This window comes from Protopterus annectens, chromosome 1.part1 (genome assembly GCF_019279795.1).
Source record: "Protopterus annectens isolate FY-2018-M chromosome 1.part1, PAN1.0, whole genome shotgun sequence".
In the NCBI taxonomy this organism is placed as follows: domain Eukaryota; kingdom Metazoa; phylum Chordata; order Ceratodontiformes; family Protopteridae; genus Protopterus; species Protopterus annectens.
Genome location: NC_056726.1, coordinates 1,001,189,770 through 1,001,216,980, shown reverse-complemented (window position 1 = coordinate 1,001,216,980; position 27,211 = coordinate 1,001,189,770). Strand labels below are relative to the sequence as shown.

General features: G+C 42.5%; 1 protein-coding gene across 2 annotated transcripts in view; it reads right to left on the bottom strand.

The window, feature by feature from the left end:
- Window positions 1-21,327: 21,327 nt before the first annotated feature.
- LOC122808637 overlaps window positions 21,328-27,211 on the bottom strand; it is a 61,521-nt gene continuing 55,637 nt past the window's right edge. For both annotated transcript variants that reach the window (XM_044079602.1, XM_044079611.1), the window contains exon 9: window positions 21,328-24,474. In XM_044079602.1, coding sequence (XP_043935537.1) covers window positions 24,387-24,474 — 88 coding nt within the window. In that variant the 3' untranslated portion in view covers window positions 21,328-24,386. The remainder of the gene's footprint in view (window positions 24,475-27,211) is intronic.

Here is a 27,211-nt window from a genome sequence, read left to right as displayed (position 1 = left end):
AATCTGGGAAGCAATGTCATGAAAATAAAATTCCATGCATAAAAAAAAATCCTCTAGAGTCAAAGTAGAAGTTATGTACTCACCATAACGTTCGATGTATGTAGTCCATCTCTCCTCACATTCTTACCCGTGAGTTTGGAGCCGAATGTCGGCTCCGACTCGGCCAACTTTTCTAGCTCGATGTCTTTCTGTTGGCTGGGCTAAGAAGGTATCTCATGCTGCACTGTCTATCCCCAGATCTAGTTTGCTGCGAGACCAAGCACTCCTACTCCATGCATAACACCGAAGGAAAGGAAGAACAAACCAATAATGAAGGAAGCTCTGAAACCAGACCTAACCTCCAGATCCTCCAGGACGGGGGAAGGTGGGTGGGTAAGTAAGAATGTGAGGCGAGATGGACTACATATATTGAACGTTATGGTGAGTACATAACTTCTTGATGTTATGTAGTCCAATCTCACCTACATTCTTACCCGTGGGACAGCATCCCTAGCACCTAAATCCTGGGTGACTCAGTGGAAAATACTCCTGAGCACTGTGGAACCAAAGGAAGACCTGCCCCTAGATACCACATCCAACTTGTAATGAGGAACAAAGGTGTGAGGAGATGCCCAAGTAGACGCAGCACAAATATCATCCATAGACAATCTGGCCTGATAGGCTGTAGATGTAGATAGAGACCGAGTAGAGTGAGCCTTCACCCGGAATGGTAAATCTTTTCCCCCTGAGGAATAAATGAAAGAAATCCAACTGGGGATCCACCTGGACAACGTGACTTTGGAGACAGGAGACCCAATTCTGTTTTCTGAAAAGGAAACAAACAGCTGATCAGATTTTCTGAGGTCTTTGGTTCTATGCAAATAAAAACTTAATTGTCTGTGTACATCCAATTGATGAAATTTGAATTCTGTCTTGTTTGAGAACTGGGGAAAAAACACTGGCAACTCAATAGACTGATTAAGGTTACTGATTGATGCCACTTTGGGAAGAAAAGAAGTGTTCGGTCTGAGAGAAACCCTGTCCTTGTGAAAAATCAAATAAGGGGGTTTGATTGATAAGACTTGAAGCTCTGAAACACGTCTGGCTGATGTGATGGCTACTAAAAAGACAGTCTTCCAAGTTAAGAATTTTAAATCACAAGTGACTGCAGGCTCAAAGGGGAATGAAGTAAGAGCCTGTAGAACAAAGTTTAAATCCCAAGACATGACAGGTTCCGATACCGGAGGACGAGGTAACAGAATGCCCTTCAGGAAATCCTTACAGAGTGTATGAGCCATAAGACTAAGCTCATTTATGACATGAAAGGTAGAAATCGCCACCAATTGGACTTTAATGGTTGCGGCCGCTGAGCCCTGGTGAAAAAGCATAGACAAGAACTCCAATACAGATGAAATTGGAGCCGTGTAAGGGTCAATCCTTTGGGTATGAGCCCAAATTGAAAATCTCTTCCATTTGCTGTAATAAATCTTCCTGGTTGAGGGCTTATGAGAGGAAGATAAAATATGAACTACCTCCGACGAGAAATGATGAAGCCTAACTAATGACGGAAGTGGAGCAGCCAGGCTGTCAACCAGAGGGTCCGAAGAGAGGGATGGAGCTGCCCTAACATGTGTGTCAGTAAGTCTGGTTGTGGGTCCAGAATCCAAGGAGCGTCCAAGAGGTAGGGATGGAGAAGGGAACCAAATCTGATGAGGCCAGTGTGGGGCAATCAGAATCATTCTGCTTCCCAAGGATTGCGCTTTCTGAATAACCTTTGACAGCAAGGGGACCGGAGGGAAGGCATATAGTAGACCAGAGGGCCAATGGTGGATTAGAGCGTCCCTGGGTGACTCCGCCTGAGGGGAGATCAACGTGAAGTAGCTGCTGCATTTGGCATTGAGGAGGCTGGCAAAGAGGTCGCAGCAAGCCTGACCCCACCTGCGGAAGATCCATTCCGCAACTTGACAGTTCGGTGACCACTCGTACGGCATCAGAATAGCTCTGCTTAGCTTGTCTGCGATCACACTGGACTTCCCCGGAATGTGCGTTGCCACCAGAAAATGTTGGGAAGACACTGCCCACTGCCACACTCGCATGGCCTCTCTGCACAGGGGATATGACTTGGTTCCTCCCTGCTTGTTCAGATACCACACCACTGATAATATTGTCCGAGTAGATTGCAATAGTCCCGAGAGGAAGAAAGCTCTGAAGTGCCTGCAACACAAGTAGCACAGCTCTCATCTCCAGGTCATTGATATGCAGATGCATCTCATGCTCTTGCCACGTGCCTTGGACTGTCCTGCCTGGATAATGCCCCCTCACCCCATCTGGGAGGCATCCATGGTCACAGTGGCAATTGTGGGCGCCGGAACGAAGGGTTTTCCTGTGTCCAGATTGTCGGTACGAAGCCACCAACTGAGATCCTGTTTGCACCTGTCCGTAAGTAGAATAGGGTGAGAAGGTGGAAGACATTGAAGAGACCACTGGGCAAAGAGAAGCCACTGAAGGAGTCTCATATGTAACCTTGCCAGAGAGACTAACATAATCGTCGCCGCCATAGTCCCCAATAGTTGGAGAACCCATCTTGCCTTCGCTCTTCTCAGAGAGCAGGGTGTGAACTTGTTGTTGTAGGACTCTGATTCTTTCCTGTGGTAGAAATGCCCACATGAGGACGGTGTCTAGTTTGGCACCTATAAAAGTGACATGATGTGAGGGCAACAAGGCAGATTTTTCCCAGTTCAATGTTATGCTCAACTGTTGACACAGATTTATAGTAGCGTCCCTGGTCTGAATTAGTAGATGCCTGGAGGTGGCGGTGAGGAGCCAGTTGTCCAGATATGGAAACACTTGGAATCCTTGACATCTCAAGTGAGCAGTCACCACTGCCATGCATTTGCTGAACACCCTGTGGGCTGTGGTGAGACCAAAGGGCAGGGCTCGAAACTGAAAAGGACTGACTCCCAGCTGGAAGCGTAGGTGACTTCTGGATGCCCTGTCCATCTTGATGTGGTAGTAAGTATCCTTGAGGTCGATGGAGCACATCCACACTTCTTTTCCCAACAATGGGAGAATAGACTGCAATGTGACCATTCAGAACTTGGACTTTTGTACATAGTTGTTCAATCAGCTGAGATCTAATATGGGTCTCAGGTCCCCTGTTCTTTTCGGCACCAAAAAGAATCTTGAGTATGTCCCTAATCCAATCTGGTCAGAGGGAACATGTTGGATGGCTCTTTTTTCTAGCAGCTTTGAAAATTCTGAAGCTGTGTAATCCCTTTGACTGGGTGGAACAGCCATGATTTTCTTGACTGGAGGGGGATCTGATGGAAAAGGATTGACATATCCTCCGGAAATTATTCGTAAAACCCATTGGTCCTGGGTGATGTCTTGCCAGACGTCCGGGTATAATGAGATTTGACCCCCGACTGGCTCCGGAAACGCACAGTTGGGCCTCCCATCAGGAGCAACGGAAGGGAGAACCATGAAAGAAATCGCGGTCTCCTGAGTTGCAGGGGCCTCCTCTGCCTCTAGGGCAGCATCTCCCTAAATAACCCCCCCTCCCCTGCCTCTGGAGGGGGGCTCACCTTGTGCACCGGGAAAAAAACCTCTGTGATTTCTTGAACCACATTTTTCCACCCCTCTGGGCCTTTGGATAAGGCCTAGAGGGAAGGGAAAAACGGACTCCTACAGCAGAGTTTTTCTCTCCTGCTCGCACCTGGTGAGGGTGTCTTTCACCTTGGTTCTGAACAAAGAGGAACCATCAAAGGGGGCGTCGGTGAATGAAGACTTGAAGGCCTCCGCGAAATGACAAAGGCGCATCCAGGCCTGTCTCCTAAGAGCCACTCCTGAACTTGCTGCCTTACTCGCTCCCTCAGCTGCATATAAAATCAGCCTCATGGAGGAGGTAACAATGGAATTGAGGGTAGACATCTGGGCGTTAACCATCTGGGTTACCACCTCAGAAACGTTACCCATGAGAGTATCTCCAAGTTCCTTAAGGAGATCTCTCTGGAGCCGTGTAAAGTGAGATAAATAATTCAGTGACCGTAAGGTAAAGGTCGCTGAAGAAAGGGTACACTTCCCGTACCGGTCCATGGTCCTAGACTCCTTGTTAGGAGGATGGACGGTGGAAGAAGTCTTGGCTAATTCCTTCTGAGTGGCTGCTGCCACCACCATGGCATCCACAGGGACTCCCTAGGACAGAAATTCCTAACCAGGGGGAGCAGACAGAAATTTATTGGGTATCCTGGGGACTGGTTCCACAGAGTCAGGGTTCTCCCACACCCTTCAACAAATCAAATCCAGGAGCTCGAAGGGTGGAGACACCCAGGAGGTGGAGGGCTGAGCACCAAAGACCTTCAGGAAGTCAGACTCCTCCTCGGAGGGGGCTTTGGATGGCCAGTCACCTCTTTGTTTCAAGATCTCTAGGATGTCAGAGAAAGAAACATCCTCAGAGGATGACTTGGGGGGAACCCTCCGATTCCTTGAGGTCAGTATCCGATGTGAGAAACTCATCCTGGGAGTCTGTGCTTCATCTTGCATGCTTTCTTTCTGGGGGGCTCCTCAGGCAAGCACTCTGAGGGGCCCTCAGAAACTTGGGGACCACTCATGGGGGTACCCTGAGGCCTTGGGGCTCCGCTGTCTAAAGATAGGTGGTGATCAGAGACCCGCACCGGTGTAGTAGGGGACAGAATGACTGACCCGCATGATGTTGCTGACGATCTGGCCAGCGCACTCCACATGGCCTCAAAGGCTGGTCCCCCTGAGTCTGAGGAGTGACCAGCCTCTGAAGCCACGACAGGAGTCAGATGTCCCCTTGCTGAAGCACCGAGAGGGAGACTAGGAACAGAGGGATGTCCTGAAGCCTCTCCCTTGGGTCTGACTGAAGAATCCCGAGTCCTGAATCCCGTGGACACCGCCGATGGGATCGGAGCTGAAGTTGGCACCAATAAGCCAGGAGGGGCCATCGGAACCGACCTGGAGACATTATATGGAGCCGAGCACTCCGGCTCCAAAAGCTGAGATGAGCTCAGAGGAGGAAGTATCGAAGCAGGTTGAACGATGGGCTCCGGTGCCAACTGGGACGGAGCTAAGAACAATTTTGCCAAGACCGGCGACTGAAGGAGTCTCTGCACCACTCTATTGACGTCCACATCCGATAAGGTTTTGGAGGATTTGGAGGACAGGGAGGGAGATCAAGACTCCTTTCAGGTGATACTTGCCTAATGCTAGGCGATTGGCTCCAAATAGGTTCCAAAATTATTGGAGCTGACGCCGGTTCCATCACAACTGAGACCTCCTGCGGCCCCGAGGACAGTGGAGCTGAGGATGTCGAAGCAGATTTAGCTATTTTCTCCGGTGGCTCTGAGGAGACTGATGGAGCCGGAGACCTCTTTTTAGATTTTGTGGTTTTAGCCTTAGAGCTGGAAGCAGTTTCCCAAACCCTCTTCAAAGGAGGGTTTCAGAAGTCCCTTCAAAATCAACTTATTCTTCCTTTCCTGAAGGACCCTAGGACTAAATGCATGACAGAAACTGCACGACTCCTGGAGATGGATTGCTCCCAGACAATATACACAGACAGCATGTCCATCGGTAACGGACATTTTATAACCACACTTAGAGCATTTCTTGAAGCATGAGGGCTTGTGCTCCTTAGAATCTTTAGACATAGTAACCAACAACCACCAAGCACCAAGACAAAAAATTACAGGTAAAGAACCAACTGGGAAACGGTCACAGTCTTATACCACACTTAGGGTGGGAAAAAATTACCACGAACAAAAATCTCTAATGAATGATCCTTTGACACACACAAGAGCGGGGAGGACTAAAACCTCTAATTTAAACAGTTTTAGACGGGAAAGTTTGTAACACAGAGAAGCAATAGCTTTTTGTTTGCAACAAATTCTCTTATAAAGAAGAAAAAGGGTGCTTAGCCACAGCCAAGAGCGAGACCACATCCGAGCTACACGAGTGGCAAACAAGATCAGGGGATAGAGAGCAGTGCAGCATGGGATACCTTCTTAGCCCAGCCAATAGAAAGACTTCAAGCTAGAAAAGTTGGCCGAGTCGGAGCTGACATTCGGCTCCGAATCCACGGGTAAGAATGTAGGCGAGATTGGACTACATAACATCTCAAGGTTATGCTGCATAATTATAGTAGCCTAAATCAGAAACTGCACTCACTGGAAGCACTCCTTGCTTTGGTAGATGCTGATGTATGTGCAGTCAGAGACGTGGTTCAGGGATGCAGAGTACCCCAGCCATGCACAGCTACAATGCCTCCCACATGTTCAGACCTCAAAATGAACACATAAGAACCAAAGGAGGTGAATCCATCTTCATTAAAGACAAATACACCTGAAGACTGGTTAAACATTACACCTCCCTAGAGTTACTCCAAGTCCAACTAACTGTAAAAAAGACCTTACCCCATGTCATTGTTAGCTACAGGTTCCCCACCATGAACCACGAAAACCACACTGTCTACCTGGACCTGCTTGAGTCAATCACAGTACAGCCAAACACCCTGGTCATATGTGATTTTAATTATCCTTCCATCGACTGGTAAACATGAGCACAAACAAGCTCGCCCTAAGTTTCTAGGACTTTTAACACAAATGCTTTGGAACAGATAGTCTGAACCCCCCCAACAAGAGGCTCAAATCTCCTCGACTTAGTATTCACCAACATAGAGAACCACTGAACTATCACATGTGTGTGGCCCTCCCTGCCCATGTCCAATCATAAAGCAGTCTCGTTCAAAGTAATGATTGTACCAGCCACCTCCTCAGGAGAAAAAAGGAAGAACATTTTCTCCAAAGCAAACTATAGCCACCTAAGTGATGGCATAAATCATTTTAAACCCCCTGCCACCACTGACAGCAATGACTCCAGAGGTGTACACAAATGCTCTATATCAGGCATGGCAAACTACGGCCCGGGGGCCACATGCGGCCCGTTAAACGTTTTGATTCGGCCCGCCACCTCCCAACCGTCATTTCCGATTTTTCGTCTTTTTTTTAGACTTTTTCATTTTTCGTGGTTTTGGAGCTGACGTCATCACGTGCGCGATGACGTCAGCTCCGTCAGCCTGTCGGAATTAAGATCAAGGGACATGCGGGAGCGCGTCTGTTTGAATAATGGGACTGCCCGCCGTTTTGGATTTAAGCTCAACGGACTTTTACACCATAAAACTGCAGAGTTTTCCAGGCAGAATGGGAGTTGCTGCACAGCTTGCTTTTAAGTTTTCTTTAAGGTAACAAATGTGTGTGTGTGTGTGTGTGTGTGTGTGTGTGTGTGTGTGTGTGTGTGTGTGTGTGTGTATGCGATCGGAGAGAAAGTGAGTGAATGCAGGTTTGAAAGGTGAAGAGTGTGTGTGTGTGAGCAATCGGAGAGAAAAAGTGAGTGAATGCAGATTTGAAAGGTAAAGTGTGTGTGTGTGTGTGTATGCGATCGGAGAAAGTGAGTGAATGCAGGTTTGAAAGGTGAAGTGTGTGTGTGTGTGTGTGTGTGTGTGTGTGTGTATGTGTGTGTGTGTGTGTGTGTGTGCGATCGGAGAGAAAGTGAGTGAATGCAGGTTTGAAAGGTGAAGTGTGTGTGTGTGTGTGTGTGTGTGTGTGTGTGTGTATGCGATCGGAGAGAGAAAGTGAGTGAATGCAGGTTTGAAGTGTGTGTGTGTGTGTGTGTATGCGATCAGAGAGAGAAAGTGAGTGAAATTAGTGAATGCAGATTTGAAAGGTGAAGAGTGTGTGTGTGTGTGTGTGTGTGTGTGTGTGAGCGATCTGCTTCATTATCTATTCTCTTGCCTTATCCTTCAAAAAAAGAAATGATCTGACTGCTTAAAATAAGTAAAATGTGCATTCTCTCCACATCACTAGGCACTCCATTGAATATTTGTACTTTTAGTGTGTTCACAACAGTTGGGTTGTCACACTGAACTGCACTATAGTTTGGTTGCTTTGCTTGCTTAATATTCATCACAGACTCAGCCTCCCATTCTTTATCAGCCCTTCCCACAAGAAATGTCTCTCTTTCAACTTTGGACATTTCCTTCCTGCTCATGTTGGTTCTTTAAAGTATACTACTGTAGTTTTCCTTTCATTTGTACAACTGCATTGTACTCCAGTCCAGATGCAAATGTACATTAAATGCACAGACCCCAAATCTGTCCCCTGACAGCTATAGTTATACAGCATGTTTATGAAAAGTTCTCCAGGCATGTCTAGTGTAATGCAGTTCAAATAAAGTGAAATATGCTGTACATTTATGAGATTTAATTTTTTTTTTTTTTTATTTATGTGGTTATGGATTACTTTTCTGTCACAGCAATGGAACAGCATATGATGAGAAATCAAGTCCTGTTAAAGTGAATGTCAGGGATTTCTGTAGTGAGATTGACGAAGAGGGAGGAAGCAAATACCTTAATTTGAATTATTGCATTTTTATATAACCCATTAAACAATCAAGATCTGAAAAATTACACATTGAAATAAAGAAATTTAAGTCATCAGTTTAAACACATTTTTAATCATAACACTGAAAGATGCATTGCAATAACTCAAACTGCATGTTGAGCTAGTTATGACTCACAAATGTAGATGTAATTGCAAGTAATGAGACCTCCTAGTGATTTAATAGCAAAACAATTTGCACAGGTATACATATGCATATTGTTCGGCTGTCAAGTCAAGAGGAGGTCACATTACTTGAAAGTACAGCTGTGGCAGATGCGTATTTTTCCCCCAATGAGGTGATGTTTTCAAAGCATGCCATCTATCTGCTCCTGTTCCGGCCCCTTTGTCAAATGTTAGAACTCAATGTGGCCCATGAATCAAAAAGTTTGCCCACCCCTGCTCTATATGAACACCAGTACAAATGAATGAATCCGCTGTACCTGAACAAATCAAAACAAGGTCCTCACAAATAAACAAGCCACACTGGTGGACATCTAGCATATAAATAGGTTATACAAGACAAGACGTATGTCATACAAGAGGGAATGGTCTCAGCAGAGGAAGAATAACCTCCACAACTTGAACAAGCAAAGTATATGTCTTGTAAAGTACTCTAAAGCTAATTACAGTGTTAAATTTGCATCCCTAGCTAAGGATAATCACAAGGCATTCTTTAGCTAGATCTGAAATCGAAAAGAGTAGACTCAACTTTGTTGGGAATTAGTAGCGGATGACATCACTCATACTGAACCTGAAGACATCGCCAACCTGTGTGTGTGTGTGTGTGTGTGTGTGTGTGTGAGCGATCTGCTTCATTATCTATTCTCTTGCCTTATCCTTCAAAAAAAGAAATGATCTGACTGCTTAAAATAAGTAAAATGTGCATTCTCTCCACATCACTAGGCACTCCATTGAATATTTGTACTTTTAGTGTGTTCACAACAGTTGGGTTGTCACACTGAACTGCACTATAGTTTGGTTGCTTTGCTTGCTTAATATTCATCACAGACTCAGCCTCCCATTCTTTATCAGCCCCTTCCCACAAGAAATGTCTCTCTTTCAACTTTGGACATTTCCTTCCTGCTCATGTTGGTTCTTTAAAGTATACTACTGTAGTTTTCCTTTCATTTGTACAACTGCATTGTACTCCAGTCCAGATGCAAATGTACATTAAATGCACAGACCCCAAATCTGTCCCCTGACAGCTATAGTTATACAGCATGTTTATGAAAAGTTCTCCAGGCATGTCTAGTGTAATGCAGTTCAAATAAAGTGAAATATGCTGTACATTTATGAGATTTAAAATTTTTTTTTTATTTATGTGGTTATGGATTACTTTTCTGTCACAGCAATGGAACAGCATATGATGAGAAATCAAGTCCTGTTAAAGTGAATGTCAGGGATTTCTGTAGTGAGATTGACGAAGAGGGAGGAAGCAAATACCTTAATTTGAATTATTGCATTTTTATATAACCCATTAAACAATCAAGATCTGAAAAATTACACATTGAAATAAAGAAATTTAAGTCTTCAGTTTAAACACATTTTTAATCATAACACTGAAAGATGCATTGCAATAACTCAAACTGCATGTTGAGCTAGTTATGACTCACAAATGTAGATGTAATTGCAAGTAATGAGACCTCCTAGTGATTTAATAGCAAAACAATTTGCACAGGTATACATATGCATATTGTTCGGCTGTCAAGTCAAGAGGAGGTCACATTACTTGAAAGTACAGCTGTGGCAGATGCGTATTTTTCCCCCAATGAGGTGATGTTTTCAAAGCATGCCATCTATCTGGTCCTGTTCCGGCCCCTTTGTCAAATGTTAGAACTCAATGTGGCCCATGAATCAAAAAGTTTGCCCACCCCTGCTCTATATGAACACCAGTACAAATGAATGAATCCGCTGTACCTGAACAAATCAAAACAAGGTCCTCACAAATAAACAAGCCACACTGGTGCACATCTAGCATATAAATAGGTTATACAAGACAAGACGTATGTCATACAAGAGGGAATGGTCTCAGCAGAGGAAGAATAACCTCCACAACTTGAACAAGCAAAGTATATGTCTTGTAAAGTACTCTAAAGCTAATTACAGTGTTAAATTTGCATCCCTAGCTAAGGATAATCACAAGGCATTCTTTAGCTAGATCTGAAATCGAAAAGAGTAGACTCAACTTTGTTGGGAATTAGTAGCGGATGACATCACTCATACTGAACCTGAAGACATCGCCAACCTGCTAGCAGATGGATTTGTTAAAAACTTCACCTTCCCCTGTCCCCACCAAACATACCCCAAAGCATTGCTATTACCAGTCCTCTACTTAGTTTCTCCAAAGAGTAGGTCATAACTGCACTCTAAAAAGGGCAAAATCACAGCCACTATGGGACCAGATAACATCCCAGGCTGCTTACTAAATGGTCTAAAACAGGAGTTAGTGGAACAACTGGGCACTCTCTTCAACCAGCTTTGTCCCAGCAGAGTGGAAAATAGCAATCGATATCCCCTTGCACAAAGGGGGGTCCATCAACTGACCATGGGAGCTATAGACCCATAAGCCTAACCAGCTTTATCTGTAAGGCTATGCAGAGAATCATCATGGACATTTTCAACCAGGATATAGGAGACTATAAAACTCTTGACATAACCCAGTTTGGCTTCATCAAGGGCAGATCATGCCTGTTAAACCTGGTAGACTTTGAGAATGGCACCAAAGCCCTGTGTGACAGCCCCTCTTTACACCAAGCCAGTAATCAAAGAGCCCCAATCCTCATCATTGACACCGGTGAGAGGCAGTCACTAAAAACAGGAATGGATTTACGCTGCATTTCAAATGCAGCTCTTTGCATCAACACTGTCTCAGTTCCAAGTATCTGACACACACACACACACACACACACACACACACACACACACACACACACACACACACACACACACACACTTGAATATCTGACTTTTCACATACATACATACAAATGCTGACAGTGATTCACCAGATGTGTCCCCTCTCTTCAGACAACAAGGTAGATTGCTGCCACCAGCCAGATACTCCAAGGCTCTTAAAAGGGTAACCAATTATACTGTGTCAAATTAATACTGATAAATCGTACAGTATGACCAAAGTAGTAAAGCTTATTGGAATGGCCAGTTTCACTAAAATAAGCACAAGTACTCTCAGATATTAAAAGCATTCTCTAATAGACCAGACACAATGAAAAGGTATAAAATATTTAATAGTGGATAATAAAATAAACAGGAGAATACTTAATAGTTACAAAAGTGTTTCAGTCACAGGAAATATAAAAACAACAACACTGGATAGAATCTCAGAGATGCAGAAAAAGAAATACTAAACTAATATCAAGGTATGTTTCTTAAATGAACCAGAGAAACTCTCCCTAGTTAACTCACTTAATATATCACAAGGCAAGATGTACTGCTGAGGTGCTCTTCCAAAAGGCAAGATGAGATAATACACACTAAATGAACTGTACAGCTAACAACTGAATTGCGATATCTGACACAGTATCAGATTTCAAAGAAAAACAAAAACAAACTGCTGCTGCCAGAGAGTTTTGCCCTTCATCTGGTTATGGAATGACATCACATCTAGTCGCCTGACTCTGGCACAATACACATTCAAAACTCTTAAGATTCTCTTGCAGCATTTTTAACATAAACAACTTTTACAAATACATTTTAATACAAGCATCTGTACAAATCAATGTGACAGTCAAATAACATAAGACTTAGAAAATTTCGGCCAGCCATGCTTGCATATGCCACACATGCACTGTCTCACTTCTCCTGGTACAGCTGTCAATACTTCAACTTCACACCCTGGATGAAGGCAACAGTATACTGCCTATCTCGACTTAGCCAAGCATCGTTCAGAAATTCACCCAACTGGGGATTAACCCATACGTCATTAGATGGGTAGCCAACTGGCTCACAGACAGAACGCATAGAGCAAAAGTTGGGGATTCCATCTCTACCAGCAGACCTGTTACCAGTGGTGTTCCACAAGATCTGTGCTAGGCCCCCTACTGTTTGGAATCTATTTCTCAGAAGTCCAGGTGAAAATATTCACTGACGACTGCAAACCGAGTCCCCCAACAATGTCAGCATGCTACAAAATGGGCTTACACAGACAAATAATTGGTGCCAAAGCCACAAGACAAACTAAATGGGAAAAAATGTTGTTATCTCCTTCAGCAAAGAAGTCCCTTCTAATTACAATATTAATATCATTGCTGGAGCCTTCCTGTGTCCTGAAAGAGTGCTCTTCAAGCTATTTGGAGATATACAGAGCTGAGTATATTTTTCTGGCACTTCAGAGTTGTGTACTGGTAATTGTTGTTTGACTAATTTTATATCATTGCTGGCTGACTTCAGAGTTGTGCACTGTTATTTTTGCTTCACTGTATAGATTTCAGATCTCTGCTGAAGGTGTTGGTTTTCCCATACCCACCCTCCCTATTCCTGTGTTGTTTACATTTGGAAGCTTTTGCAGTTGCCCGCCCCACTGTAGCTTTGATCTGGGACACTTCCCCCCAGTTCCATCTCTTTACCTCAGTCTACCTAATAGACTCCTTCTGCATTGTTTTTTGTCATTTTTAATTTAATTGCATTTTTTAAACTGTTTGGTCTAACATTGCTACATACTCAAGTGTGCTAGCTTGCACTGCATTTGAATTGTTTTGACTGCTGTTTTAGCTACTTTTCTGTATATATATATATATATATATATATATATATATATACATACATACCTTTCCTGTAACTAGTGTAGTCCAGATTCAGATTTGCTGTATCCAGGACTGTATGTAAGCTTCTGAGCCCCCTTCAAGCGTTCTGTGTTGGAGGGAAGCCTTCTAGCTTATCAGTGGGAGTGGTAAGCACTAGGTATCCTATCTACCACATAAGGAGTGGTTCTGGCCCAGAAATTGTAGTTATTGGCAGTTTGGGCAGTTTTTCCATCTCTCTCAACTTTCTGATTTAAAAGCCCACATTTGCACTTGTTTCCCCCCTTTCCTGTAACTAGTTTAGTCCAGATACAGATTCTTACTTTTAGCACTTGAATTTGCTTATTCGTGATCAGCACTTGTTCAGAACTTGTAAGCACTAAATAACCTACCAGTTACTACAGCACTCAACCTTCCTCATTATCTAGAGGAAAACAGTTTTGGTACTTACTTTCCTAACTTGCTTAGAGAAAAACAGCTCTTGTACTCACTTTCCTCACTTATCTAGAGGAAAATAGTTTTTTTATTCAGGCATGTCCAAGGGTCAGCTCCCAGTGTTCTCTCCTGTCTATCTGATGAATCTGGGCATCTTGGGGCAATGTAGAAATTGCCTCATGTACACAGACAACCCTCTCCTCCTACCACCCAACACTACAACCTGTGAGAGATGCACTTATCTAGCCAAACTGGAGGTAAAGCTCTCTCCAATCAATACTGAACTTGATAGTCAAGAGGAGAAGGTAAACACTTGCACCACACCACACTCATCACATAGTCTTACTAAATCTACACCACCAAAATCCACACATAGAAACACAAAAACATTTGCGGAGGCTCTCAATAATAATCTGCTCAAGCAACAGAGACCTCCAAAGCAGAAATGCAAGCAACCTCCACCCCCCAACACAACCCAAATGACACATAGCCCACAGATTCAGTGTGCCACTACCACAGCCAATAAAGCAAAACAATGTACCCAACACACTAGTCATAGGTGACTCTATAGTCAGGCACACTGATGTCCCACTCACCAGGCTAAACAAGGAGAAGGTTACTGTCAGCTGCCTGTCAGGTGCCAGGATCTGCCACATAACCCATGCACTCAGGTCACTCCACAACAAGTACAAATATGACTGTCATTGTCTATGTTGTTGTCAAAGACCTGAGACGTACCTCCCTGGACTACATGAAAAGAGACATGGAAGAGCGCTCTGATCTTGTAGCCCTGGCAGGTATGACCCTAGCCCTGAGTAGCATTCTGCCATCACCCAGAATGCCGCAGTATAAGGACAAAATGATTGACTTCAACAATTGGCTAAGCTTCTGGTGCCATTCTAAAGGGATCCAGTATCTGTCTGCCTGGGATGACATGGTCGACAGACCACAATGCTTTGTCAGAGATGGCCTGCACCTGTCACCCCTGGGATTCCGGATACTGGCTAAGGTTCTTGCCGCCCCTATAGTGCCTTTTTTTGGCAAGGTTCAAATGACAAATTTACCACCGTAACAGGAACAGGCAAGCAAAAACTGAGGGTGATGCTACTCAATGCTAGAAGTCTAAATCTCAAAATGCACTCACTCGAGGCACTCCTTAAAATGGAGAACATAGATATCTGTGCAGTGACTGAGACCTGGTTCAAGGCTCCAGAGAGCACCCCTGCACTACCAGGCTATAACTCATACCACACTTTTCGGCCATGTAACCTGGACCGGAACACCAAAGGCCGGAGGTGTGTCCATATTCATTAAGGATATCCACACCTCCAGGCTAGTTGCTCAGCATAATGCAGCCGAGGTTATCCAAGTGCAACTAACTCTGGGCAAAACCGCAATCCAAATTGTAGCTTGTTACAGATCACCCACCATGCCCCAGGATTCCCACTTCTCTTTCCTTGATGTACTGGAAAATGTTAGGGTTCAACCAAACACCCTAATAATGGGGGATTTCAACTACCCCACCATTAACTGGGAAAACTACTCATGTACCAACTCCTTTGCTCAAATCTTTCTGGAATTCATAAACTCCAATGCCCTGGATCAACTTATCCACACCCCCACCAGGGGCAACAATAGTCATTACCAACATGAGTGACCAGTGTTCCACACCTGAAGTCAACGCCTCATTGGTCTGATCTGACCATAAGCTAATTACCCTAGATATCCACATCCTGCCCCCACTCCCCATTAAGGAAACCATGGTAAAAAATTTCTCCAAAGCCAACTTCATGCTTCTTAAGACAGAAGTGGTGAACTTTATGACACCCATGCAGATGGACAATACAGTTACGACTACTGAATCCTACACAATTGCACTTCATAAGCACTTACATGAGTGCATGGATCGTGCTATCCCAAACAGAACTAAGACGCTATCCTCCAAAAAAGGAAGCCAATCTGGTGGTCCCCTGCCATAAACAAACTGTACAACAGAAGGAAGAAACTGTTGCAAAGAGAGTAAAATCCCATGAGTGGAGGAGCTCCCTGATCAGCCTCAGTAAGAAGCTGCGATCCCTGATAACATTCTCCAAAGCTAGTTATGAAAACAAAATCGCCACTGATTCTAAAGACAACCACAAAGCATTCTATAGCTAGTCAAGAATCTCAATGGCAGCACTCAGATTTGCTCTGAGTTACAGCACAATGGCACTAAATATACAGACCCAACTGATATTGCCAACATCCTTGCAGATAGGTTCAATGCTAACTTTACCCCCCCTCATCCCCTAAAGAGCCCATCTCTATACCGGAAGAATGCAAAGTTCCTGTAATCACGGCTGCACAGGTAAAAAACACAGTCTCCAAAGCCAAGAACACAGCATCCATGGGACCAGACAACATCCCAGGCTGCGTTCTACATAAACTACAGAACGAACTGGCACCCCACCTAAGTACCATGTTCAGTCATAGCCTCACCTCAGGCTTTGTGCTAGCTGAATGGCGAACAGCGACGGTTATCCCACTCCACAAGGGGGGAGCCACCACAGACCCTGGGAACTACTGCCCCATTAGCCTGACTAGCCTGGTCTGCAAGGCCATGGAATGTATCGTCATGGAACTTATAAACAAAGACATTGGTAATCTCCAAACTCTGGACCCCACCCAGTTCGGGTTTGTAAAAGATAGATTATTTCTCCTAAACCTGATAGACTTCTTTGAAGCAGTCACCAAAGCCATAGACAAGAGTAAGGTTGTTCACACAGCCTATCTAGATCTTGCCAAGGCTTTCAACACCATACCCCACTCTGGAATTATAGATAAACTCACTAAACTTGGTATAAATCCCTATGTCACAAGATGGGTTGCCAACTGGCTCACTGACAGAACCCACACTGTGAAAGTAGCAGACTCCAAATCCGACTTCAGAACAGTGATGGAGTACCACAGGGTTCAGTCCTGGGTCCCCTCCTGTTTGGTATCTACTTCTCTGAAGTACAGGCTAACACAGAAAGTCTTTGGCTAATGAAGTTGGCAGATGACTGCAAGCTAGGAGCCATAATCGAAACTCCTAACGATGTGGACATCCTACAAAAGGGCCTCACTGAGACAGATGCCTGGTGTCAAAGCCATGGCCTCAAGCTCAGTGGATTGTCATCCCCTTTGGTAAAAACTCTGTACCCATGAACTACAACATAGGTGGTAGTATACTTAACACCGAAAGTGTGATAAAAGACCTTGGGACACAGGTGGACAGTAGTATCTCCTTTGATAATCACATCGCCACTGTAGTCAGGAAATCCTTCTATGTGGCACATCTCATCACAAAAGGTTTCTCATCCAGAAAAAAAGAGGTCATTGTTCCCCTCTACTCATCACTCATTAGAACCATTATAAGAGTACAATGCCCCTTTTGGTATGTACCTCACAAGACATCTACAACAACTGGAAAGGCCGCAGAAATACCTCACAAAGAGGATTACAAGCCTCCAACAGATGCCCTACGCAGACCGTCTCAAAAAACACAAGCTTTACTCCATCGCATATCGCCTACACAGAGGTGATCTTTGCCTAGCATACCAAGCTATGTCAAACCCAGAGCTGCTGGACATGCTCCACTTAAAGAAATCCCAATCCCTCCGAGCTACACGCTCTAGGGACCTAAACCTTGTCACCACAATAAACGGAACATGCTGGAGGGATAGATTCCTGTCCCAGAGACTTCCCATACTCTGGAATATACTACCTATCTATATCAAACAAAGCTCCTCATTGGCACTCTTCAAGAAAAATCTTGATGATTGGATGGGAAATAGGAAATTCACCCCGGGGATCACCTCTGTGGCTCTGCTCGACAGTGGCACATGAAAATAATTTTCTTGGGTGGCAAAAGCCAGGATACCTTTTTGGCTGGGCTTGTATAGGCCCCAGGGCCAATAGCCTAGTACCTACCTATGAACCTATGGACAGACTGAAGGCCCTGTCACTGTACTCTGTACCGTATAGACTATTTAAAGGCAACTTGTGCCTAGCTACAGAGCAGTCTTGGACACTGCCCTAATGGAAATGCTGCACATCCGCAAATCAAATAGGACAAGATTCACTTGCTCTAGGGACCGTAACCTACTAACAGGACATATTGGAGAGACATATATCTCCCAGAGATTGCCACTCCTCTGGAACAAACTCCCAATTCACATAATGCAGAGCTACTCAATGACCCTATTTAAGAGCAACTTGGGACAATTGGATGGAAAAACATCCCTCTTGGACAGGGGCAATCAGTGCTGATCACAGATTCACATTGCAAATATAGCCTATACATCTTGGTCTATAAGGGAACACGAGTATAACATGGCTAGGCTTGTAAAGGCCCTAGGGCCAATAGCCTAGTAATCTCTTATGATGCTATGGCAAGGACAAAAGTAAAATCAGTATGTATGTTACAGCAGTCAAACCACAATAGACTTTGAAACTACCAATCAGCATGTGTTTTGGGAGCCATGAGGACAACACCTGAGGCAAACCCACATAGATAATGGCAGAACATGCAAACTGAGACTGAGGGGACAGATCATTAAGATTAAGTTACTATTCTACAGTAGCAGCAATAATGAATGCTTAGAGGGGAGAGAAGCAAGTATCACCCCCAATGCATGCATGCACGTGTGTGTCTCCCATTCACTGTATAAATGGATGGTAAGGGAACAATTACACACTTCGAAATTGTAATCCTCCCCACAGAGCTGAAAATCAAATCATTTAGGACTTGCACATTCTACTATGAGAAAACATAACTGATCTCTCATACCAAAGTTGGACGATCGCAATATCTTGAAAGGTGTCTGTTGCATGCTCAGTATTGAACAGCTCAAAATAATTGGTTGCTCCATACTCATGAAGTATTTTTATACATATACACATTTACATACATACACGCAGTATAAATATTATGCATTTACATATAATATATCAACTCTGTTATACAGCATTGATGAAAGACAACTCCCAAAATAGTACACAGTGCTCTCAAGTAATCACTTGTCTGCACATCAAGGAGATGGGATCACCAGGCTTACATCACTCCAAGTGCATATCAAACAAAGACAAATTGCTGAATTACAAAACAGTTGTTGAATGCTGAATTAGGTCCTTAAAGTCAGACAGCAGTTCCAAGAGTGCCCCCACCCCAGTTTCTCAAACTGCTGCACTGCTGAGCACTTCGAATGCCAGAATCCTACATAGGTTCATAGGTTGGTACTAGGCTATCGGCCCTAGGGCCTATACAAGCCTAGCCATAACAATTCCCAGGCTATTTCTTCCCACACTATTTACCTCCCTGGACCCCTGCCTTGCAGGGCGACTGACGTGATCCCTGGGGTGAATTTCCTTTCTCCCGTCAAAATGATGATACACAATGTACATAATTAGTCTAAATCATGTTACATTTAGTTTCCAATGCACACAACCTTTCTTATCGGTTTGTACTAAGCTAACTGCTCTTGCAAGGCATTTTAAGCCTAGCCAATTATCCCTTGTGAGACTTAAACCCTGTACCTTGTGTTTGTAAGGCAAACACCTTAACCATTAGGCCACCCTCCCAACCCCAACCTTTCAGACTCATACAAATGCTTTTATGGTTATGGGGATTTGGTTCCTGTTCTTCTGCATAAATGTCAGGTGTATTACACTTTACTGCGGTCTTGCAATTTCCAGTTACACATTCCTATAAATGGATTTCACCATTAGAAGTTTATCCTCCTGGACAAGGTCACCCTCCCTTAATCTTTCCCTAAGATGATTCTTAACAGCTTCAATCTAATCTAATGATACAAACAATGACAGGTGACAGGATTTCAGTTGTGAAGAGGTACACTTGGAGGCACTTGCCTCTCTTCAGTCCAGCTGCCCACTGTCACCCAACTGTTAACATTTCTTGGCATCCGGTATGCTACTACTGGTGACTTTAAAGTCCACTGAATGGGATAAAACCTAAAAGGTGGTCAAACTCTAGCCCAAGATAAACTATTCTTATCTTAACCTAAAGGACTGCCACAGAGGAAGAACTATACTGCCTTGAAAGTTCCCTTAAAGGCTGCTACTCTACAGCCTTGACATCATGGCACTCCCACTAAGGGTGCTTCACTAATGTTTTCCTAATATCTTCATTACATACATTTTAAGCTTTACTTACTGCAACTTGGACTGCAAGGAAAATACCTGACCTTAATGTAAGAGCAGCAAGCTGTCTTCACTTCTTTGTTATAAAAACAGGCCACTTAACTAAAACTTAGCTTTCAGAAATAGTTAAAAGAACACCAAAACTTCAAAAATCACTAAGTTTTAAAATATTAAATAAAATTCAACTAGACAGTTACTGAAAGCCCTCCACTTTCAAAATGTAAAATAAGATAATTCAAAAAAACACATTGATGGAAAATATACACTTAGTCATAAATCAAGACTGAAAAGCATCCATAAACATGAGTTAGTGTATGGGATGGCTTATGATAGGCTAACCACATAAAACATTCAAAACTAATTACAATGAGCCTTGTGTACCATCCTACAGGTCTAGTTATCTCAAAAACCTTGCTGGAAAAATGAATCGTTGTGACTGGGGAAAACGTCCAAACGAATTATCGTGTCCAACATAGTAGGTCACTGGACTAAACAGCAAGAAAGGGGACCAAGTCTTACTATGCACACAGAGTTAAAGCATGTGCTTGAAACCAGAAAAAAAAAAAAAATAACCATGTACTCAAAAATGGAAATCATTGACTCTGACTCTACAACCAACTAGACAAGTAATTCCCATCTTCGGTAACAAAAAAAAAAAAACAGAATCCTAAAAAAATAAATTAAAGGAAATACCCAGATGAAAAACTTTCCACCCAAGGGCCACCATAAATAAATACAATAAAAATGAACAGTAAAAATCAAAGCCTAAAGTAGTCCCAAACACTAGTCAGAGCCAAAGTGAAAAATCAAAGCTCCAGCCCACAACCATAAAAAAACTAGTACAAAAGTAAAAAAATAAAATAAAAAATAAAAACAAAGCTAAATACTAAAAATAAACACGGAACTCAGACAAAGCACACCTGAAATCAAATCAGATTCAGAGGACCCTATGTACCACAAAAATTAACAGTTAAACTAGAAAAGTCAGATAAAAACTCACTGGGATACAATCAGAAAACAAGAGCCATAAAGTGTGCAAATGTAATAAACAAATATTGGTTATGATTGTGGAGCTCATTGCGTTTATACCTTTATAACCTATGTAAAGATTGTCCTATGTCAATATTGGTACTGTATTAGCAATAACTATAATTGTAAATACTGTCCTATGTAATTTCCAAGTTTCTGTAAAAAATATACATGTGTTCTATACATTCTCCCTGGACATAAGCTGAAAATCGGTACCTTTGACCCAGTTGGACTTTCCTGGTAAACAAATGCCAATTAATAAATAAAACTAAAAAAAGAAAAAAAGGCAGATAGAAGTATGTTCCCCATACACTTTTCTGAAAAAAATATTAGTTCAGTAGGCATTCCAAGAAAATGTTCTGCTCTATCAGTTCAAGAGAAACTACTGCTGTGAACCTTAACAGCAGTGACTTTAATGTGAACAGAACTACACATCTAATAAAAGACACCACGTGAATAATAAAAAAAAGTTCTGAAATACGAAAAAACTCTACAGTATAAAGTGTTTTATTTCAAAAAGTGCAATGCAGACTACATAATACACATTTCAAGTACAAAAATTATACAGCAGTATACAAATCATTACAATGTACTAGATACATTCAATCGTCCCCTGCCTCAGTAAGCTTGCATTTCATTTGTCATTCATGCAACTAAACTGATCCTTTGCAAACTTTTACGCAAGATGTAGTTCACAATGGCAAGGATGAAATGCAACACACATAGAAAGTTAAAAACAGCCAATGACTGCATTTTAGGATGGTGGGAAGAAAGTGGAATACCCAGTCAAAATGCAGGCAGCATACAAATTCCACACAGGCAACAATGAAAGGGGAACACAGGACAAGGTCTGTGAAGCTATGAAGCAGAAACAAATTAGAGAACAGAACCAAGAACAAACGTTAAGACCACGAAGCTAAGCCACCAACTTTAAATAAATCCAAAACTGGTCTTTTATTGTAGAAGAACAAAACACTAATACCACGTATCACAAGCGCTTTCGCTCGGATATTCCGAGCTTTTTCAAGTTGATGACAGAGTGTAAAACATCAGTTTAAATAGCTGCTTGCATTGATTAATAATTAAACCATTTTGTAATTGAATTACAGGTGACTCCCTCTTTTCTAACTCTGTTGGAAAAATGTGGAACAAACTCCCCTCTGATATCTCATCTTTATCCTCTCTGCCACTTTTTAAAAAGCCACTGAAAATGCATCTTAAACACTGGCTTTGTTCCTGCACCAACCCAGATTAACTTTCCTTCTTCCTCTCTCTCCTTTCTTCTTACATGATTCGTTCTTTCTCTTCTCCTTATATCCTGATAGCGTATCACATATACACTGAATGACTTTTGTAATCCAAAATAAAAAAAAAATAAATAAATAAAAAAAATAACTTTTTTGTATTTTTATTTTCATTTTAAAACATCATGGGATTATACTTTTCATTTTTGCTCCTATCATATTTGTGTATTAACTAGCTCTGTTTATAAATTTTAATCTTGTAGTACCTATTCTCTATTTAAACTTGTAATGACTGTTGGAGCTTATCTCCCTGGGCCTCTACTGAAAATGGACATATATCCAGCTAGACTAGCCCGGTCAACAAATGTAAAATAAATAAATAAACCATCACAATGCCACCAATCATAAAACATACTACAGCTGGTCATCATTATAGTGCATATGTCACACTGTCACCAATCATAAAACATACTACAACTACAGATAGACACTACAGTGCATACATTCCCACATATTTTAAAACAACTTACATCTTTATGGTAGCATGATTTTATGCTCAGTGCATGGTCCCTTATAATACTAAATCTTACCAGGTAGCTTTCTTCTTCCCCAAAGTACAGCAGTTCTGCAGCTGCATACATGTTTATCCCCCTATGTAAAGGGAGCATGTAAATTATCATACTGAGGTGTTACATCCATCTGCAATCTTATTAACGAGAGGCATCGCAGAAAATACCAGCTCAATAGCTGATCCAACCCTGCAGTAAATCTACCAATACAGTCTGCAAAGAATACTGGGGTTTCAGTTCAGCTATTGCATGTTGCTTTACAATTCATACTAAAATATTAGTCTGTTAGTGAAGGACTGAAATACAGACTGAAAATATAATGCACACCACAGCAGTTTGAATGGGTCATACTAAAAGGCAGCAGTGTGCATACATAATGCTGATGCACTAAATGTTCTGAATTACAACAAAATACTCTGTATAAACATGCAGTGCCAAACATGGCATATAGAAGTTGTGATGATATATACAAATAGTACATGCATTGTAAACAGAATGAAGTCTGCCAGGTAATGTGGCATATGCAATCCAGAATAAGTCACAGAAGGGTACAACAGAGCATTACAGTCTGATGGATTAACAGAAGTCATAACGTAAATAAATACCCCTCCCCCAAAAAAACAATAATGGTAAAAAAATAAATAATCACGGTTGTCTGTAGTGCCTCACACAGTGCAAATGCAAGTGTTGCCACAGAGGATTACACTGAATAAAAGCACATAAACATACTTTAATCACATTCTGAAATGATGGAGCACACGTGCACACAACGATAGCATGGGTATGTGAATTTGTACAAACATAAACATAGTATAAGTGCAAACCATAGTACATCTTGACCAGTCTTTGCCAGCATATCTCTATAATGAAGTCTGACCACAGAAGCAAAATATCATAAAATATATACGTAACTAATGCAACAGCATATAAACATACTGCAAGTAAGTTCAAAAACATTTTACCTCTGCCCTCCTGTACCCCTCTGTCTATATATGCTACCACTGTGGTTTCACAGACTTGAGAAAATGTAACTATAAGAACCTTTTTTACCTCGTCTCTACTCCAAGATGCTTGACAGTGGATGCCATATTAAGATACAGCTTCAACAAAGCAAAAACCTTTTCACTGAAGTACTAACAAAATAAAATCACTTCAAGAAAACATATCCCTTAAAGTATCAACAAAACACCATGGAAGAAAGGCAGTGTTCCCCTACCAGGATCTGTTGTCCCAAAAAGCTATACCAGGCAGAAATGCTTTTGGTGTCACGCAAAGCATTATGGGAAAGAGATAGCATTTTCTGCCAGGACCGGATCTCACAAACATCCATGTTAGTCAGGTGTGTTTTCAGTGTCAGTGTTTGTAGGAGTTTGCAGTTGTAAACTCATCTCATTGGTGTAACTTTCTCAGGTTTGATTATGGTTCTTCACAACTGTTCAGTTAAAAAGAATGCAGAAGTTGAAAGCTTCAGTGGTGTAAGAGAGCTTTTCAGAAAAGTGCAACATTACAGGTGAAGCTTAAGAGGTCACAGCTTCACCTAGCAACATGAAAAAGGTGTTACCTGCAAGTTTGGCACACTATTTTACCTACAGTGTCAGATAACAAGTTGTTCAACTGCTCATCTTTCATTTACAGTCCAACAAGTCAGTGTTAGGCTGTGATAGGTTTTATAATGGCTTGTTCTACATGTTGTGCACAAATTTGTTTAGGGCTGGTGAGTGACTATCCTACACAGTATCACCCACTTCCTTCTGTTTCTTGTTTCAATAAGGACTTCATTTGTTCAATATGTCCATCACTGCTTCGAGTTCCCATTTCTTCATCTCTACAAGGAAAAAAATACACACAGTTATTGCATCCAAATGAGGAAAACTGATTACTGTATGTGTAAAGGCCATCAGGCCACATTGAAAGTGCAAACTTGTACACTTACTCCGTAATGTCGATGGTGTTACTATCAGGGCAGCCTGTGCCGTACACATTAAGACCCCCCACAACATACATGGCAGCATGTGCCACATACAGTTCACAACCCCATACTGGCAACCTGCACAGCATACACAGCTCACATCCTTACCAAGGCAGCCTGTGCTGTGTACACGGTTTACAAAATATATACACTGTTTACAGCCCTACAAGGGCACCAGAGCTGTATATACCATTTACACCCCTATCAAGGCAGCTTATGATATGCACACTTTACACCCCTACCAGGACAGCCCGTGATGCATGCACTATTTACAGCCCTAAGCTGTATATACCATTTACACCCCTTTGAGTATATACTGTTCACATCCCAACCCTGGCACCCTGTACTGTATAGACTGTTTACACCCCTACCATGGCACCTGTGCTGCGTATACCATTTATAGTTCACAGGCAAGTACAGACTAACTTCCCTTATGAGCCACTTTAACCTTAGTCAATTTCCCATGTCGAGAATCAAACCCAATAGTTGTCTATAAGCAAACACCTTAACCATTATGCTAACCTCCAGCCAGAACACCTTGTGATGCATATAGCATTTACACCTCTACCAGGGCAGGCTATGCTGTAAATATAATTCACTCCCTCAACCTTGGCACCCCTGTGATATATACACCATTCACATCCTTACCATAGCACCCTGTAATGTACACACTATTCACATCACTACCATGGCACCCTCTGCTCCCCTACAAGGGCAATGTGCTGCATATATAGTTTAAACCCCATAAGGGCAGAGAGTGCTGAATAACATTTATACTTTTATCAGGAATCCTTTGCGTATACATACTTCCCATCACTACCACATTGTCCTCTGCTACGTATAGTCTAAAACATAATCTGCTGTATATAGCCTAAAGCATGACCTAGCAGGACCACTTGAGGCACTCATACAGTCTCAAAACAGGTTACATGCCAGATGAACGGAGGGCAGAAATGGTCGTCCCTCTTCATAAACTTGGACCATCAACCAATGCTGGGAACTACTGACCCATCAGTCTGAAAAGTCTGACATGCAATGCCATAGAACAAGTTTTCATGGATATGATCAAGTACACTGGCACCACAGACACTGGACCCATGCCAGTTAGGCTTTGTTAAGGGAAGGTCTATCAAACAGGTAGACTTCTTCGAGAGGGTCATCAAAGCTACGGATGAGGGGAAAACTATGCATATTACCTACCTTGACCTGGCCAAGGTAAATGATACAATACCCCAACTTGGGTATTATTAAACTGTCAGAACTAGGCACAAGTCCCTACATAATTTACTGGATTGCTGGCTGGCTCGGAGATAGGACCCAAGTCAACAGCATTAGCGAGACCACCTCAGAAGTCCACCAGTCACCAGCAGAGTACCCCAGGGCTCCTGTTTGGCATGTACTTCTTGGAACTCAAAGCTAATATCAAAGGCCTCTGGCTCACCAAGTTTGCAGATAGATTCACCCCACACTATCAACATCTTAGAAGACGTGCAACACAAACAAATGACACTTGTTAAAGTCAAGGATTAAAACCAAATGCAAAAAATGCATTATAGTACCCTTGGAGTAATTAACTTGAATGGACAATTTTCAGAAAAACACCCCTAAGAGTTGACCAGACAGTTATGGATCTGGGAGCATCTGTAGAAAGTAATCTGACCTTTAACCTATATGCAGCCAGATAGTAAGAAAATCATTTTATCACCAAACTCATAAGCTAGGGGATGGCAACCAGGTCCAGGGAAGTTACAATAATACCACTCTACTCAACCCTTATCAAACCCACTGTGGAATGCAGTGCACCCTTTCACAGGTACCTAGCCAGGCACCTGCAACAACTGGAATGCCCTTAAAAGTTTCCTCACTAGAATAATCTATGGTATGAATTCCTTGTCCTATACAGATAGCCTTAAGGAACTCCCTGTATTCAGTCTCTTACAGGTTAAATGAGAGGTGATCTATGCCTAGCAGACAACACACCCTCGGCTCCAACACTTGCTCATTTACAAAACAGCACCAGAAACACTAAAACCAAGGATCTGATATTTGTCTGTGACATACAGAATATGTTGGAGAGACCAATGTGTCTCAAAGGATCCACTGCACTATGGAATAAACTCCCCATCTATGTGAAGCACAGTTCATGCCTAATCCTGTTAAAAAAAAAAAAAAAAAAAAAAAAAAAACTTGGATCAGAGGATAGGAAATCGCAGATTCATCCCCTGGTCTGGCCTCCATGTCCCCAATGGACATGGTTGACACCAAGTAAATCAATCCCCAACTAACATAATTCCCCATATACCTCTTAGCTACCTCCTTACCAACATACCCCACCACATGGGGTGGGCAGGTTGGTATAATGGTTAAGGCCTTTACCTCACAGACACATGGTACATCGTTTCTCAGCTTTAAGCTGAGTTGGTTAGGCTTAAAATGGCCCACAATGGCAGCTAACTTAATACTTATCCATGAACCTATGCAATACCTTTTTCGGGGTGGGTTTGGCATAATGGTTAATATCTTCATCTCGCTGACACAAGGTACATGGTCTGATTTCTGATCTCTGGTTATTGGCTAAGCTTAAAATGGCCCT